This window comes from Cupressus sempervirens, chromosome 8 (genome assembly GCF_028749045.1).
Source record: "Cupressus sempervirens isolate cs-2001-9-10 chromosome 8, ASM2874904v1, whole genome shotgun sequence".
Classification (NCBI taxonomy): Eukaryota; Viridiplantae; Streptophyta; class Pinopsida; order Cupressales; family Cupressaceae; genus Cupressus; species Cupressus sempervirens.
In genome coordinates, this window is record NC_143125.1 from 180162702 (window position 1) to 180179735 (window position 17034).

At 36.6% G+C, this 17034-nt stretch overlaps 1 protein-coding gene across 2 annotated transcripts in view; it reads left to right on the forward strand.

The window, feature by feature from the left end:
• LOC149542153 (uncharacterized) overlaps nucleotides 1-15931 on the forward strand; it is a 58924-nt gene extending 42993 nt beyond the window's left edge. For both annotated transcript variants that reach the window (XM_089797186.1, XM_089797187.1), the window contains exons 5-6: nucleotides 14860-15047; nucleotides 15557-15931. In XM_089797186.1, the coding sequence (XP_089653312.1) occupies nucleotides 14860-15047; nucleotides 15557-15752 (384 nt within the window). In that variant the 3' untranslated portion in view covers nucleotides 15753-15931. The remainder of the gene's footprint in view (nucleotides 1-14859; nucleotides 15048-15556) is intronic.
• The last annotated feature ends 1103 nt before the right edge of the window (nucleotides 15932-17034 follow it).

Sequence of the window (17034 nt, forward strand, 5' to 3'; positions counted from 1 at the left end):
CTGTGGGTTGTTGGTGGTGCCATTAGTAAGATTAATTTCCCCAATCCTCTCCCTTATTTTGTTTGTGCCTGATGATGTTAAAGAAGTAGTTTGAACCTCTATCACCTTCTTTCAGACGATTCATTTTCGCTTTGATTGTCATGTCCCCAATTTCTGCCCTTCCTTAGTGACAACATTTCTAGCAGGGTTGATCTATTATCTGGTTCCCATAGGCCAATAGAGCGTAGAGGGAACCAACCCAGGGGCTTTGAGAGTCATGCATGAGCTTCCCAAGTAGTTTGGAGTAATAGACAATAGTTTCTTACAATTTAGGAGGGATTCCTAATTTGTAGGGATTGACTAGGAGTGGTCTAGGAAGCATTTGGAGACCTCGGCGAACGTTTTGGAAACTTAGAGTGCATTTCATATTTTTTAGGAGGAACTCCAAGTTCAGTGACAGTTCTCTCAGAGGTGCACACAGTAGGGGAGAGTCATTGGGATTCAATTTTGGTTGATTGGGGCTGTCTCCTACTTTTTAGGAGCATCCCTAGATTTTAGGGATGGACTGCCAGTTGACCCATCTTGTTCGGCATCAGTCACAGATAGGTGACAAGGTCAGATTCATGTTTGATTGGTCATTTTGGGCCTTTTGGGACCATTTGGGAAATATTTTAATATATTTAAATATTTCCTAAGTTGGTGATTAAATAAATTAAATAAGGTTAAGTTTTAGCCATTTTGGAGAAATAAGGGGTTTTTTGGCCTCATCTGGATGCGCATTCTATGGTGTGATAGCTCGTTGGAAAGGTGTCAAAATTCTCTAAATCTTTCTGTTTGGTCTTAGGGCATTTCAGTGAATGGAATTCTATCTATGAGGGAAAAGGTCATTTTCTAGTAACATGACTACTTTAAAATAAGAAAGTATAACATTTTCACTACACAACACTTGGAGACACTTAGGGTTCGATTTGCAATTGAGAGGGGGTTATAAGGAGATGGAAGCTTCATTCTAAGATCATCTTTTGCATATTGAAAAACTTGTTTTTGTGAATTGGCTCTAAGAGAGCAATTTTTCATCTGGGATGCAAACCCCAGGTTCTAGATTGGCTGGGACGTAGCCCTCAGAGTTATTGGCATTGGATTCTTCAGACAGTGTGCATTGCTATCAGGGATAGAGTACACCATTCTTTATTGTGGATTCAAGTTGCAGATTTATGGTTTCAGCGTTACAGATTGATTCTTTCAGCTGGGACGTGATTCCTTGCAGTCTTATGGCTGCCATTTGCAGTTGTTTGGCATCATTGTTGGATGTAAGCTCCTTGGAACTGCATTGGATTTATTATTTGGCTTTATAAATCAGAAATCTGCCTGGTACGATTTATAGCAATTCTGATTTGGCTCTATGTTCTTATTTATTTTTAGTCTCCTCTCATGTTTATTGTTCATTATTCATTACTATTGTGAAAACTATCAAAAAACACAAAACAAAAACAAACTTCCGCAACTTTTGTCTATTCTCAAAGACCATCAAAGAACTGAAAGATCCCTGATAGATGCCCTTGCTGATTTGCTGTAGTTTTTAAATTAATAAACTATATTTTCCTGTGATTTCTTTGATGGTCTTTGAGAATAGACATAAGTTGCAGAAGGTTTTGTTTTTGTTTTGTGTTTTTTGATAGTTTTCACAATAGTAATGAATAATGAACAATAAACATGAGAGGAGACTGAAAATAAATAAGAACATAGAGCCAAATCAGAATTGCTATAAATCGTACCAGACAGATTTCTGATTTATAAAGCCAAATAATAAATCCAATGCAGTTCCAAGGAGCTTACATCCAACAATGATGCCAAACTGCTGCAAATGGCAGCCGTAAGACTGCAAGGAATCACGTCCCAGTTGAAAGAATCAATTTCTAATGCTGAAACTATAAATCTGCAACCTGAATCCACAATAAAGAATGGTATACTCTATCCTTGATAGCAATGCACACTGTCTGAAGAATCCAATGCCAATAACTGCTGAGGGCTACGTCCCAACCAATCCAGAACCTAGGGTTTGCGTCCCAGATGAAGAATTGCTCTCTCAGAGCCAATTCACAAAAACAAGTTTTTCAATATGTAAAAGATGATCTTAGAATGAAGCTTCCATCTCCTTATAACCCCCTCTCAATTGCAAATCGAACCCTAAGTGTCTCCAAGTGGTGTTGTGTAGTGAAAATGTTATAATTTCTTATTTTAAAGTAGTCGTGTTACTAGAAAATGACCTTTTTCCTCATAGATAGAATTCCATTCACTGAAATGCCCTAAGACCAATGAGAAAGATTTAGAAAATTTTGAGACCTTTCCAACGAGCTATCACACCATAGGATGCGCATCCAGATGAGGCCAAAAAACCCCTTATTACTCCAAAATGGCTAAAACTTAACCTTATTTAATTTATTTAATCACCAACTTAGGAAATATTTAAATATATTAAAATATTTCCCAAATGGTCCCAAAAGGCCCAAAATGACCAATCAAACATGAATCTGACCTTGTCACCTATCTGTGATTGATGCCGAACAAGATGGGTCAACTGGCAGTCCATCCCTAAAATCTAGGGATGCTCCTAAAAAGTAGGAGACAACCCCAATCAACCAAAATTGAATCCCAATGACTCTCCCCTACTGTGTGCACCTCTGAGAGAACTGTCACTGAACTGGGAGTTCCTCCTAAAAAATACGAAATGCACTCTAAGTTTCCAAAACGTTCATCGAGGTCTCCAAATGCTTCCTAGACCACTCCTAGTCAATCCCTACAAATTAAGAATCCCTCCTAAATTGTAGGAAACTATTGTCTATTGCTCCAAACTACTTGGGAAGCTCATGCATGACTCTCAAATCCCCTGGGTTGGTTCCCTCTACGCTCTATTGGCCTATGGGAACTAGATAATAGATCAACCCTGCTAGAAATGTTGTCACTAAGGAAGGGCAGAAATTGGGGATATGACATTGATACTCTGACCTCTGAATCTTGCAATTTTAGTCTTTTTGATTTCCATCTTGGCCTTAACCAATTCTACTTCCAAATACTCATTGTGACCTTTATGTTGAAGAAAGCTACAACCTTATTGAGCCTAACTTGAAGTGCCTCTTCCAATTGGTTACTGTCTCTGGCTTTCTTCTTCTCAACTAATTGAAACATTTTCCTCTAGGGGTCCACTAGAACATCCCACCTCTCAACAACCCTCAACTCTTGGTGATTTTTTTGGAAAGGTAAGTAGCCATTCTTATAGCCCCAAGGGTGTCAACATCTTTAAGTAGAGAAGTGTTCAATTTAAACACATTATTTGGCCTGGATCTTTCAGTGGGATGACATACACCTATGATATTGATAATAACAGAAATGGGAGAATGGTCGAACAGAATGCCTGGGGTAACAATGATGGGGTTATTTCTCTTATCACCACAATGGAGAATACATAGGCATCAACATAGATTCTATTGATTCTACAATATATCCTCTGTTTGGAAGCTTGGTTATTGCACCATGTAAACCAAATTCCTTTAGAATCTTCCCTTTTCCTCTCTAAAGGATCAATTAGATTGAGCCTTGTCTTACACTTTTCCCAGAAGTACAGCTCATTATCTTTTTATTCATGCTTCATTCCCCCAATTTTGTCTTATCTATATTCGATCATGTTAAAATTACCAATAAGAATCCAATGTATCTTGGGAAGGGGGCTGGATATCCAATCCCTTAGAGTAGCCCTATCTCTGTAATCATTGGGAGTATAGATATTGCAGATACCCAATTCGATCTCTTGATACTTCAAAGTAACTATATGCCCTATTATTAGAAATAGGGAATACTTCTGAGGTTGGGGGGGGGGGGGGGGGTGGGGTGTGTGAATCAACATTCTACAAACTTTTGCCGCCAACTAGATATTATTAATTACTTTGGACCATGCATAAGAAAGTAAACAAGTAATGCTGAACAGTAAAAATAACCATGCATAGAGAGAACTCATAACACCATATTTTATTAACTAGGGAAACCCTGGCCAAGGGAAAACACTGGTGGAGATGATACCCACTAGATGATGTCCTAATATGAATGTTCCTTGTTAGAGGATGGACCCTGTTAGGAGTCTATAAACACATTCAGTACATATGAGTCCTTGTTAGGAGACTTTGAATCCCTGTTAGGAGATTCCAACCCTGTTAGGAGTTATGGTACAATGAGTGCAAGAAGAGCTCACTGCCCAAACAAGTCATTAAAGTTCCTTGAATTATAGTAGTATGGATGTTGTACCTTCTTTCGTCTGATCTTTGACCTTAGCTCGATCTCGGATCACAAAATTAGGTTATCAAAATTCGGTTCTTCATATGATACAAAACTTCACATTCACAACTTTCACATGTTACTACACAATAATCTCGCAAGATGTCTTTGCATAAATACCATGCCTTTACACAAATTGTTGCTAGGTCGGCTAAGACCAAAATAAACTTTTCCAACTTAGAGTAAACATCTAGGATGTCGTCCCTAATTGGTCAAGTAATTATTTTGTAAAAATGATTCCTTTACCTTTCATTCCGATGTTCTGTACATCTTAAATATCTTTCTTCCGTACTAATGTCCGAGGTTATACACATCATCATCAAGATGTATATTGTTCCCATATATCTTCTCTCTCAAGAATAACATCGTATAAACAAGTTATACACAAAACAATACTCTGTTGTAAGCCATTTCCATACTTCGACAATTTTCTGAGTATCAAAAAGCTAAGTATCTTTATTTCCGAGGTTTACTACAAGCATGTACATCATGTGTTTCCATTAATGACAACATTTACATATCTACATATAGGCAATTGTTAGCAATCTCCCTTGGCATTGATGGCAAAAAAGTAGGAAAATTGGCTAAGTATCAAAAACTTTACCAAAACTTACAACATTACCATACTCACTATCTATTACAAATACTTCATCTTAGAAATGCTCCCCCTTTTGACATGACTACAAAATGCGTAACTTACAATTTTCTCATATAACTTCTCTCCCTTTGACATCAATGACAAAGGTCGGAATGTCCAAAAACTGTCGAAATTTCCATCTTGCTGCCTCAAGCTGATATCATCTTCCTACAATCATCAAAATTTTCCTTTAGACTGTTCGTACCTTTCTCCCATGTGTCCTTGATTGCTTCGGCTATAGTGAGAATTGCACATAGGGCATATGATACAATCTCAATTGCATTAAGGTTGGAGTATATGAAATTGGAATAAGTGTCCTTTGCTTTGACACATTCCTCCAATTGTCTCTTAGTGGCTGATAGTTTTAGAGCAATAGATTCTCTGAAGTCTGATAATCTTCTTAAAATTAGCTCTTTTTCAAGTTGTAGATTCTTGATGTCAGTGTAAACACCGACAACTTGTCTTTCAAAATCATCAACTTTGTTAGAAGGTTGTTGTAATTGCCTTGTCAGAGCTTCCAACTCACTTAGCTTCCCTTCCATATTATTGTCCAAAACTTTAGTCAACTTGTGAGATAAAGTACATTTGATGTACAGTACCTTGCCATCTTGTTGACATCTTTGGAGTTCCTTGATATAAGTATCAAGACTCATCAAATCATTCTTTATGTTCTGACAAATAGTGCTAAAAAGATTAGCATCATGAGAAATTTGTGCCTTAGACTCTGCAACATTTAACAAATTAGTAAATTCATCATCAAATGATTTTACTACTACTTTGGCTTTCTGTTCGAGATCTACTTCTGTATGAATGGCTGCCAGAATGCTGTGCAATCTGTCAATCACCTCCATTAATGCTCTCTATAGACTCTTGACTTTCTTGTTTTTCTCAATCAATTTGTTTAAAGATGAGATCAAGTTAGTTTGATCATCATCATCACTTGTAAGGTTGGCAAGAGATAGTGGAGTGGATGAGCTAGATGCTTTAGTCTCATCATCCTTTTGTTTCTTCTTTGCTGTCTCCCTTGTTTTTCTCTCGTCTTCTTCCTTCTCTTTTTATTTCCTTTCCTGTTCTTTCTTTTCTTCTTCTAGCTTCTTCTGGTTTTCCTCTTTTCTCCTCTTCTTTTCTTCTTCCTGCCTCTTATCCTCCTCAAGCAATTTCAGCTTGGCTTTTTTAATCTTCTTCTTTTCTTCCTCTAACTGCCTATTCTCTTCTTCAATCAGTTATAACTAATCTTGAATGTCCTCGGAATGACACTCAGGCTGATTAAAAGGATCATCTTCAATATTAACAGTAATATTAGTTTGATCAATCTACATTGTATCTCCACTTATTGATACTTCTGAAGTTTTCTCTGCTGTGGTAGGTGCTGCCTTAGATTCAGACATCATCTGGTTGATGGCTGTAGCTGTTTCACTTCTTATAACATTCTTCTCACCTCCCATAAATAGAAACAACCTTATCTTGTTCCTTAAGTGGGGTGCTATTTTGTTCATCAATTTTCTGATTTCTTCTTCATCATCAGTTTTGCATATAGTCCTTATCATGGATTAAGTTCCATGTCTTCTTCTCGAACTGGTGCCTTCTTAGCTATAAGTCTGTCATAGACTTTCTGATTTACAATACCTTCAATAACTTCAAGTTTCAAATTATTAAGAATCATATGTCTCACAGCAGAGATATCAATCTGTTTTTTCTCAATTTCATTGTACAAATCATAAAACTTATTCATTTGTACAAAGTTCCCTTCATTGGCAGTAGCTGTGTTAATCTTTCTTATCTTTGGTTTCCGGGGTTGCCTTGTTTTACCTGCTGACTGCTTAGAAACAATAACCTTTTTTGGCTGTTTAACTTCTTGTTCCTCATCATCTTCCTCATTGGAGTCTTCAATTGTCAACAATGTTTTCTTCCTTTTCTCAGGTCTAGTAGCTAGTTGCTTAACTCTCTTTGATTTATGAGTCTCAACTTCTACTAACCTTTTAGACTTCCTTTTGGGTTCACTTGGTTGATCGGCTGATACAATAGCATATGGAATACTTTGTTCAGTAGGAGTCACTGCAATAGATACATTTGATGCTTGCCCAATTGATAGAGGTGTTACATACATCACACCTTGTTCACCAATTTGCTTTAGGCCGAAGATAGTTTGCCTAACTACCTGTGATTCACTTTCTGACATACCAGCTTCAGTTAATGCTTTCTTCATCATAGTCTCAATCTTCTTATGAGACGCTTTCTCCAAGGATGCTTGGTAAGCTGACTTAGTTATCTCCTCATATGTTCCAAATTTGTAAGATGCTTGGTCCTTTCCGGAGTTAAGTAATAGATCAATGTAACCAATAGCTACATCTTCACTCAATTCATAACCTAAGGGATCAAGAAAAGTTTCCTGAGGTTCTATTGCTTCAATATGTGTTAGGTTAGTATCTACCATAAAACATATATCCTTTTTAAATTTGTCAACAATTGCAAGTGCAATTCTGAATCTCTGTTTCATCTCATTTTGTAATGTTCTCATAATCAGGTATCCGCTATCCAAGATTTTGTCTATAGGATGCCTTTTGCATACATCTGTTATCTTATCCATAGTACATCTCTCACTACTCATAATCTCTATAATTGATAGAAATGAAAATCTTTTAAGTACATGAAAGAAAATGTGATTGATTAGTGACTGAAATCTAAATACACCATTCTTAGTTCTCTTAATCTTCTCTAGATTCTCAAGGAGTTGCACTCTCAAAATCTCACTCAAATTCACTTGTTCTTTCTCAACACAAATCTCGCAGGCTGCATAGATAAAGCTTGCTGACAACTCATCACTCTTAGAACTTGCACAAATAGAATATGCAATGGTTTTGCTCAAGAATCTCACATCATGTTGACTAATGGTGCTGATCACCATTGCCTTACCATTATAAACTGCCTTAGGATAACTTTCAACCTTTTTCTTAACTAATTTCTCACCAATAGGTACACTAGCTTGTTTGCTAAGACTAGTAACCTTATGAATAAGGTTGGCTGAAATGTAAACTACACTGTCTCCCATCCAAAACTTCCCATTATGAATTCTATTCAAAATCATCTGTCCGATCTTCAAATGCTACCCGAGGTTAATCATAGCTTCCTTTCATCATGACAATGCTTCACAAAACTTTGCTCCACAAAATTTGCTATGAAAACATAGATTCCATCTTTTGTCACAAAATAAACTTTCTCTGTTATAACAGTTACTCTTATTTCCTTTGTAACTATTTCCGCTAAGCTCCAAATTGTGAGCGAGCTTAGCTACAATCTAAACTCATCTAGATACATCTTCTCTCAACCTCGCTACTCATAGCTCGATCTCTAAAAGAAGTTTCAAACTCTGGTGCTGTGAACAAGCTTAATTCAACTTGGTTGAATCAAACTCGATTCCTGACTTCAATCTTCCTTTCTCTACATCAACTAACGTTTCTTTAGATCCAATAGTTAGTTCTTTTACGAATGTCTCATCAAGTTCTTCTCGAAGTTCACTAACTACATTTCTTTGATCTTCATTATCTTTCTTAGTTTCAGCATTACTTTCATGATTCCTTCTGTCATTTCCGAAATTTCTTCCATTGTTTTTGTTTCCAAAGTTCCTTTCATGATTTCCTCTGTCATTTCTGAAATTTCTTCCATTGTTGCTTCTGTCCATTCTATAGTACTTTGCTGTGTGTTCAAAGTTCTTGCATAATTGACATACTGGGGTTCTGCTTCTAAGATTCTGTTGATCAATAGGTGCTTGACAGTTCCGGGCTATGTGTCCAAAGTTGTTACACTTATAACACACGATTTGCTTTCTTTCTTCATAAGGTCTTCTTTTTCTTGATGTCCTTGCATTAGATCTTCTTCTATCGGCAGGGTTAGTATTTCCAGACATTCTACTATTCCTTTTATTATTATCATATTTGGGCTTCTTGCAATCAATTGCTTTATGACCCATACCATGACAATTATGACAATAAAAATTTGTAACATGATTAAATGACTTATTTGTACAATTTCTTTTCATATGACCTATTTCATTACATGAAAAACACTTACCTCTAAATTCATACTTGGTTTCCTTAGGAGATTCCACTTGCTTAGGTTCATCCAATTTCTCAGTTTCCTTCTCTGGTCCAACTTCTATAGATTTGATAAGTAAGGGATAATTTCCACATCAAGACAAGTTGTGATATTGCTATCAGGATTTAACTGTGTGATTTTGAGTCAAACTCATTGACCCATGTTTCATGAGTAGCGATTCAACATGAATCCATCTCTCATGAGAATAAATGGAACACTTAGCACTCATTGGAACTAGGTGATGCTCACAGGGGTGAAGCACTGAGACTTCCCGAGAGGTCACCCATCCCAATACTACTCTAGCCTGAGCGCACTTAACTACGGAGTTTCCTCCATGGTTGAACCCAAAGCTTGCTTGCCCATTTGCAAAACCTTCACCAAGTGTTGTGCCTTATGAACCATTCATTAGAAAGCCCCTTAAGCTTATCAATTGATAAGTAGGAGATAATTTCCACATCAAGTCAAGTTGTGATATTGCTATCAGGATTTAATTGTGTGATTTTGAGTCAAACTCATTGACCCATATTTCATGAGTATTGATTCAACATGAATCCATCTCTCATGAGAATAAATGGAACACTTAGTACTCATTGGATCTAGGTGATGCTCACATGGGCAAAGCATTGGGACTTCTCAGGAGGTTACCCATCCCAGTACTACTCCAACCTGAGTGCGCTTAACTATGGAGTTTCCTCCATGGTTAAACCTAAAGCTTGCAACCCCATTTGCAAAACCTTCACCAAGTGTTGTGCCTTATGAACCATTCATTAGAAAGCCCCTTAAGCTCATCAATTGATAAGTAGGAGATCATTTCCACATCAAGTCAAGTTGTGATATTGCTATCAAGATTTAATTGTGTGATTTTGAGTCAAACTCATTGACCCATGTTTCATGAGTAGTGATTCAACATGAATCCATCTCTCATGAGAATAAATGGAACACTTAGCACTCATTGGATCTAGGTGATGCTCACACGGGTGAAGCATCGGGACTTCCCAAGAGGTCACCCGTCCGAATACTACTCCAGCTTGAGCGCGCTTAACTATGAAGTTTACTCCATGGTTAAACCCAAAGCTTGCAATCCCATTTGCAAAACCTTCACCAAGTGTTGTGCCTTATGAACCATTCATTAGAAAGCCCCTTAAGCTCATCAATTGATAAGTAGGAGATAATTTCCACATCAAGTCAAGTTGTGATATTGCTATTAGGATTTAACTCTGTGATTTTGAGTAAAACTCATTGACTCATGTTTCATGAGTAGTGATTCAACATGAATTCATATCTCATGAGAATAAATGGAACACTTAGCATTTCATTGGATCTAGGTGATGCTCACAGGGGTGAAGCACCGGGACTTCTTGGGAGGTCTCCCATCTCAGTACTGCTCCAGCCTAAGCGTGCTTAACTACGGAGTTTCTCCATGGTTAAACCCAAAGCTTGCAACCCCATTTGCAAAACCTTCACCAAGTGTTGTGCCTTATGAACCATTCATTAGAAAGCCCTGTAAGCTCATCAATTGATAACAAGGAGACAATTTCCACATTAAATCAAGTTGTGATATTGCTATTAGGATATAACTGTGTGATTTTGAGTTAAACTCATTGACCCATGTCTTTAGATTTATTAGAAGATTGACTGGATTCAATCTTATTATCAGATTTATCTTTTTCTTTAAGATTTGATCCACTTTTAGGTTTCTTCGCAGACATGTTAAATAGGTAACCAATACCAGTCGTATCATAGGTAGCTCTTTGTATTGACATTGAATCATCAAGCTTTTCTTTGTAGCTTGCTTTGAGTTAGTTAACCTTTCACAATAGTGTTGTACTTGTGAAGTTCTTCATGATTTGCTTTTAATGTTTCAAGTTCAGATGTCCTCTTTGCTAGATTTGCTCTAAGATCTGAATTTTCAGCCTTCAAATCCTATTCAACTTTGCTAGGATCATTCTTCAAACTCAACTTTAGATTGGTAATCTTCAATTCATGCTTCAAGATTTTGTACTCTGTCTTCAGTTTTGAATATTCATCATCACTACTTTCAGATTTAGTAGATTTAGGCTTTGATTTGAGATGTTCAATCTTGTCCTTCAGTTGTCCAACATATACTTTGGAGTCTTCATATCTATCTTTCAACTTATCTCTTTCTTCAGTAAGGAGATCAATTTGTTCAAGTGCCTCTTCAAGGTTCTTCATCAACTATTCCATATCCATAAGGATCTTACTCAAGCTGTTAAGCCTCTTATGAGTAACTGTGCTCTGATACCAATTGTTAGAAATAGGGAATACTAGGGGGGGGGGGGGCGTGAATCAGTATTCTACAAACTTTTGTCGCCAACTGGATATTATTAATTACTTTGAACCATGCATAAGAAAGTAAACAGGTAATGCCAAATAGTAAAAGTAACCATGCATAGAGAGAACTCATAACACCATATTTTGTTAACTAGGGAAACCTTGGCTAAGGGAAAACCCTGGTGGGGATGATATCCACTAGATGATGTACTAATATAAATGTTCCTTGTTAGAGGATGGACCTTGTTAGGAGTTTATAAACACATTCAGTACATATGAGTCCCTGTTAGGAGACTTTGAATCTTTGTTAGAAGATTCCAACCTTGTTAGGAGTTGTGGTACAATGAGAGCAAGAAGAGCTCATTGCCCAAACATGCACATTCAATTACAAGAAGAGCTCACTGCCCAAACAAGTAATTAAAGTTCCTTGAATTACAGTAGTATGGATGCTGTCATCTAATCTCCGACCTCAGCTCGATCTCGGATCACAAAATCAGGTTATCAAAATTCGCTTCTGCATATGATACAAAACTTTGCAATTCACAACTTTTGCATGTTACTACACAATAATCTCACAAGATGTCTTTGCATAAATACCATGCCTTTACACAAATTGCTGCTAGGTCGGCTAAGACCAAAATAAACTTTTCCAACTGAGTAAACATCTAGGATGTCGTTCCTAATTGGTTAAGTAATTATTTTGTAAAAATAATTCCTTTACCTTTCATTCCAATGTTCTGTACGTCTTAAATATCTTTCTTCCGTACTGTCCATACTGATGTCCGAGGTTATACACATCACAATAAACATGTATACTGTTTCTATATATCTTCTCTCTCAAGAATAACATCATATAAACAAGTTATACACAACAATACTCTGCTATAAACCATTTCCATACTTTAGATGATTTTCTAAGTACCACAAAGCTAAGTATCTTTATTTTTGAGGTTTACTACAAGCATGTACATCATCTGTTGCCATTAATGACAACATTTACATATCTACATATAGCCAATTGTCAACACCTATTACATGGGGAGGCACTAGACATTAAGATGTTATCAGCCCACTTGGTGCCAATCAAGAGTTTGTTTAAAAACTTTAGCATCTCCCCAGTTTTCTTGGGAGTGGATTTATAAGTATTAAGATGTGAAAGAGATTGTCTGTTTGATGTTTTCCTCTTTTTCTTCTTAGCAACCTCCACAAAGGGTGGGAGGGTTTTCATCTTTCCAAGAGGCATCCACCATCTCCAGTTCATATATTAACAGCACTTTCCTAATACTTTCATTGCTGGCTGGAACACTGTCTTTGGGATCATTATCATTCCGCAACGACTTCCTATTGTTTCTTATCTTCTCTGCTCTCTCATTAATAGAGGCCAAGGCAAATAGTTGGGCATTCTGTCTTCCTTGGTTATCTCTTCCATCATGGGTCTCTCTATGTGTTCCATTTGGTTCATGACCCCACCCATTACAGGAATAACTTCCAATTCATCCTCAAATAAAGGATTCGATAATGAGATAGTATAGTTATTGAGTATGGCCTCTCTCTCATGAGAACCAAAACATTTTCACTGTGATTGGCTTATGGATTACATTTTTCTGAATTAAACTTCTCATTTTTATCTACATCTGCATTACTCTTTTTAGGGATTACTTCCCAATTAGGTTCCTTGCTAGGAATAGCATTAAAAGATTCATTTTTTTTCGTAACAGAGGACATTCTTTTCTATTATGTCCATTTCTTTTGCAATGAAAACAAGCATTTAAGTTACTTGGAATATCAATATCCCAACAAAACACTTTATCTTCAAAATTCAAAGAGATTTTCCTTAGCAGTTCAATCTCTAGGTTGAACACAATCAAAACCCTAGCATTCAGATGGGGGAGGTTGATCCTTGATTCTTGAATTTGAAGAATGTTCCCTAGAGGTTTCTATAGTTGCGACAAGAAAGCCCAAAATTCTGTAGGAACATTCTTAATTTCAAGTCAGGTGTAGACCTGGCAATGACTTTTCCATGTCTCCTTTTGGTGACCATGGGAGAGACCGAAACAATGATTGACCCACGTTCCAAAAGCTCTTTTTCAAAAATCTTTCCTGCATGCTACGGTTTTTAAACACCACAATGAAAAGACCCTCATGCATCATTTGACAAAAATGACATATGTGCCCAATTTCTTACCCCATACATTGTTAATCCAGTCATCGAAAAAATTTCCTTGATGGCAAAGCATTAGAGTCCATACGTACAAAGATAAACGCTACATTCTTAAATCTATTTTGCTTGCTTTGAATAGCCTTTAACATTACTATCATTAGGAGTGAGCAAGAGCATTTTCAAGGTAGAAGGAGAAGCCTTACTGTTTTCTCCCCCTCCTCCATCTGTGAAGACGTCTACATTTCGTAGTCCATTTCTGTCGACCCCCAGTAATCCCTATGGTCCTCCATTAAACACTGCTGTCAGAGGACACTCCACCTTCCCTTTTTCTGCCCACAATACAAAATTGTAACACAGTTTTAGCTTGTCCGAACCACAATTACCCATTTGTTTGCTAATATTTTGCTCAGCTATTGTTTCCTCATTATTGCTGGGGCAATTAAAATCTCCCATAACATGCAGGCAGATTAAATGAGCCCTGGGACTCAAAGGACAAAGGCAGCCAAGTTGGAGGGTTAATTATATACAACCAGGCTTAAACACACACACAAACAATAAAATAAAAAACACAACAAAGACGAGAACAAAAAATGAGGACACAAAAACACACAGGAGAGACACAAAGCCAATCACAAGGTATCCTAGAGTATGGAGGATGCCACAGGAGCAGTTGCAGGTGCGCATGACGAGAGGGTGACGTATCACCTTCTCAGAGCACATCAGCCTCTCTCGATCTTTGAGCCTTCAACATACTACATTGCAATAGTGTACCTAAAATATGTAACTTATCAATGATGACGGATATACTTATGATCACATTTCCGTTGGGTGACTTCTCCAATAGTTGAAGCAACTAAATGTAGCTCATCATTTACCTGATTTATGTTCTGTAAAGTTGATTATCTAAGATCATTAAAGGATTGATTGCAAGAAACAAAGTACCTCATTCAACTCCAAGGAAATGTAGACAGAGATGGTTTTGTTAGCATGTATAAATGTTTCTATCTCTATTCCAAATGGGACATTTACCTTTATATCTGATTTTAGTTTTATTGTCTGGATAACTGGGCTAAGTGCTGAACTGCTTTGGAGTTTCTGTCATCAGGAAATGCTAACCTAATACCCGCATTTTTATCGATTATTGGCAAGTAAATACAATAGCTGGATAAATCATTTTCCTTATATTTTATTCCTTCCTTTATTGGATAGGATTCATGCCCTTTTGCTTCTTGGATTATACTGCCCATTGTATTCTTATTTTACTTACATATATAACATTGTGTCATGAAAACATTTGTAGGCTTTCGGAGATTCCTGATCTATTTGGCTGCCCTGTTGGATCTAAGATCTCTTGGTGTTTTTGTTTCTGCAGGATGTTGTTGGAGTAGAATACCTGGTGTCCTTTGGAATAGGGTCCATGACAATGACACTGGTGCTTTTTGGTAGTTATGCTATTGTTTTAGTCTTCCAGGGAAGACCCCTACCTTCTTTGTATGTCCCTGGAGCGGTGGGTCCAGCTTTTCTTGCAGGTCTCCTTTGGAGCTTGGGAAACTTTTTCAGGTTTTCACTACAAAACCCTCAATTGCACCAGGAAAATGATTCTTCTTTCTTATGCATGAAAAGCACGAAGAGACCTTTGGATACCTTATTTTTCTTTGTTGATCATCGGATTCTTATGGTACTTAGAAATTTGCACCTGCCTTTTGTGGCCCTCCCCATTCTTTATGAAGTGGCTAATTTGTGCTGCTAGTCTACAAAATACAACATATTTCACTTTTCATTTGCTATTTATATGTTTGAGAAAAATTATACAATTCTACTAAAGCAGATTTATTTATACAATGATAAATCTTCATTAGGGGATACTTACGGAATAGAACGTGTAAACAAACTCGTTTTTCATTTGCTGTGTATATGTTTGAGACAACCAGGAAAAATTTACAAGAAGCAAAACACTAATGTAATTTGGAAACTAGTGGGGAAGCAAACTACTTTTGCACTTTTCTGTTATAGATATCATTCTATTTTTATTTCTATGTCTGATAACAGAGGTCTTTGTTTCTATGTAGCATATATGCAACTTTGGACTTGGGGGTAGCTCTTGGATGGCCATTAGTTCAGTGCCAACTCCTTGTAAGTGCCATGTGGGCTGTCTTTTTCTACAATGAGGTGAAAACTAAGACTGGAGCAATATTACTAATAGGATCTTCTATATTAGTTGTCTTGGGTGCTGTCATGCTCTCAAAATTTGGGACAACTGGATAACAAAGTAAACTCACTGTGCTGGGCAATCTTACTTATGTATTGTTGATTAAGACATGCTGGTTGCTATTTTTTCTCTGGAGGGCGAAGCATTTAATTTATTTAAGTGGGCATCATATTGACATTTAAAAAAAAGAGTAGTGAAGTATTGACAAATTTATAAGATACTTTTGTTAATAAAACACCCCTAGCTCTACAAGAATGACACAATGACAATAGAAAAAACTACACAAAAATGATCGTGTTAAAAGTTCCCACAGCACAATAAAATGTGTAGTAACAGTTTTTCAAGGGCCAACATAATGATAATTTTTAATTGATAAAATCAAAATATAGAATTATTTACTAAAATACAGGCATATCATTTTTCCATAAGATCATTATCATTCAGGAGCTTCTAGATGCAAAATTTTGAAGGAACGGTAATTTTTTTTGCCTTAAAACACTTCAATCAGTTGTTTTTAATATATGATGGATTAATTGCTGGTTCTATTGGGGTTCACACCCTTGAAAAGAGAATACAAAAGAGCAGCCGTCACTGAAACTAGTAACATTTAAATCAAAATCAGCTAAACATGTATTCTCTCCGTGTTCTTTTTGAATTTTCTTATGTGATCATAAAATCGTTTGAGAGGATGCTTCCTTTTTGAGGGAACTTTTGTGGGAGGCTTTTGTCTATACCCATCTTTTGGTAGTTACATCCTTCAGAGCTAAATCCTAAAGCTCCTCAATAGAGGGAAATCTCTCCAAAGGCTAAATGAAAAGCCTCAGATCCAAGCTTTTTCAAAGGCAAAAATCCTTCAGAATTTCTTTTCTATGAACTAGGATTTTTTTCATCTAATGATATCAAAAAATTTGCTTCATAAGCATTCTTTAGATTTGAAGGCAATACTTCTTCACTGTGAATTGGGCTTACAATGGAAGGGCTTTTGACAAGAGTGATTAGATTTCATTTCTAGTCAACTAGCAAACACGTTATCAGGAGCAATAAGAGGAATAGTAGTACATCCTATAGCCCATAGTTATGGGACTCGGACTCGCCTCTGACTTGGAAAGGTCAAAATTCGAATCCGACTCGGACTCGGTAATCAGACTCGGCAAGGACTCGGAAAATTGAAAAACCTATGAAATTCAAAGATTTTAAAAGATTTTAAGATTGTTTCATGCATCTTTTAGTCAATTAACATCAAATACATAATAATTGAGATAAATAAAAGCTACGTAATACACATACACAATTTTGTATAGATCACATAAGTATAAAAGCGAATTTCTGAAGGAAAAA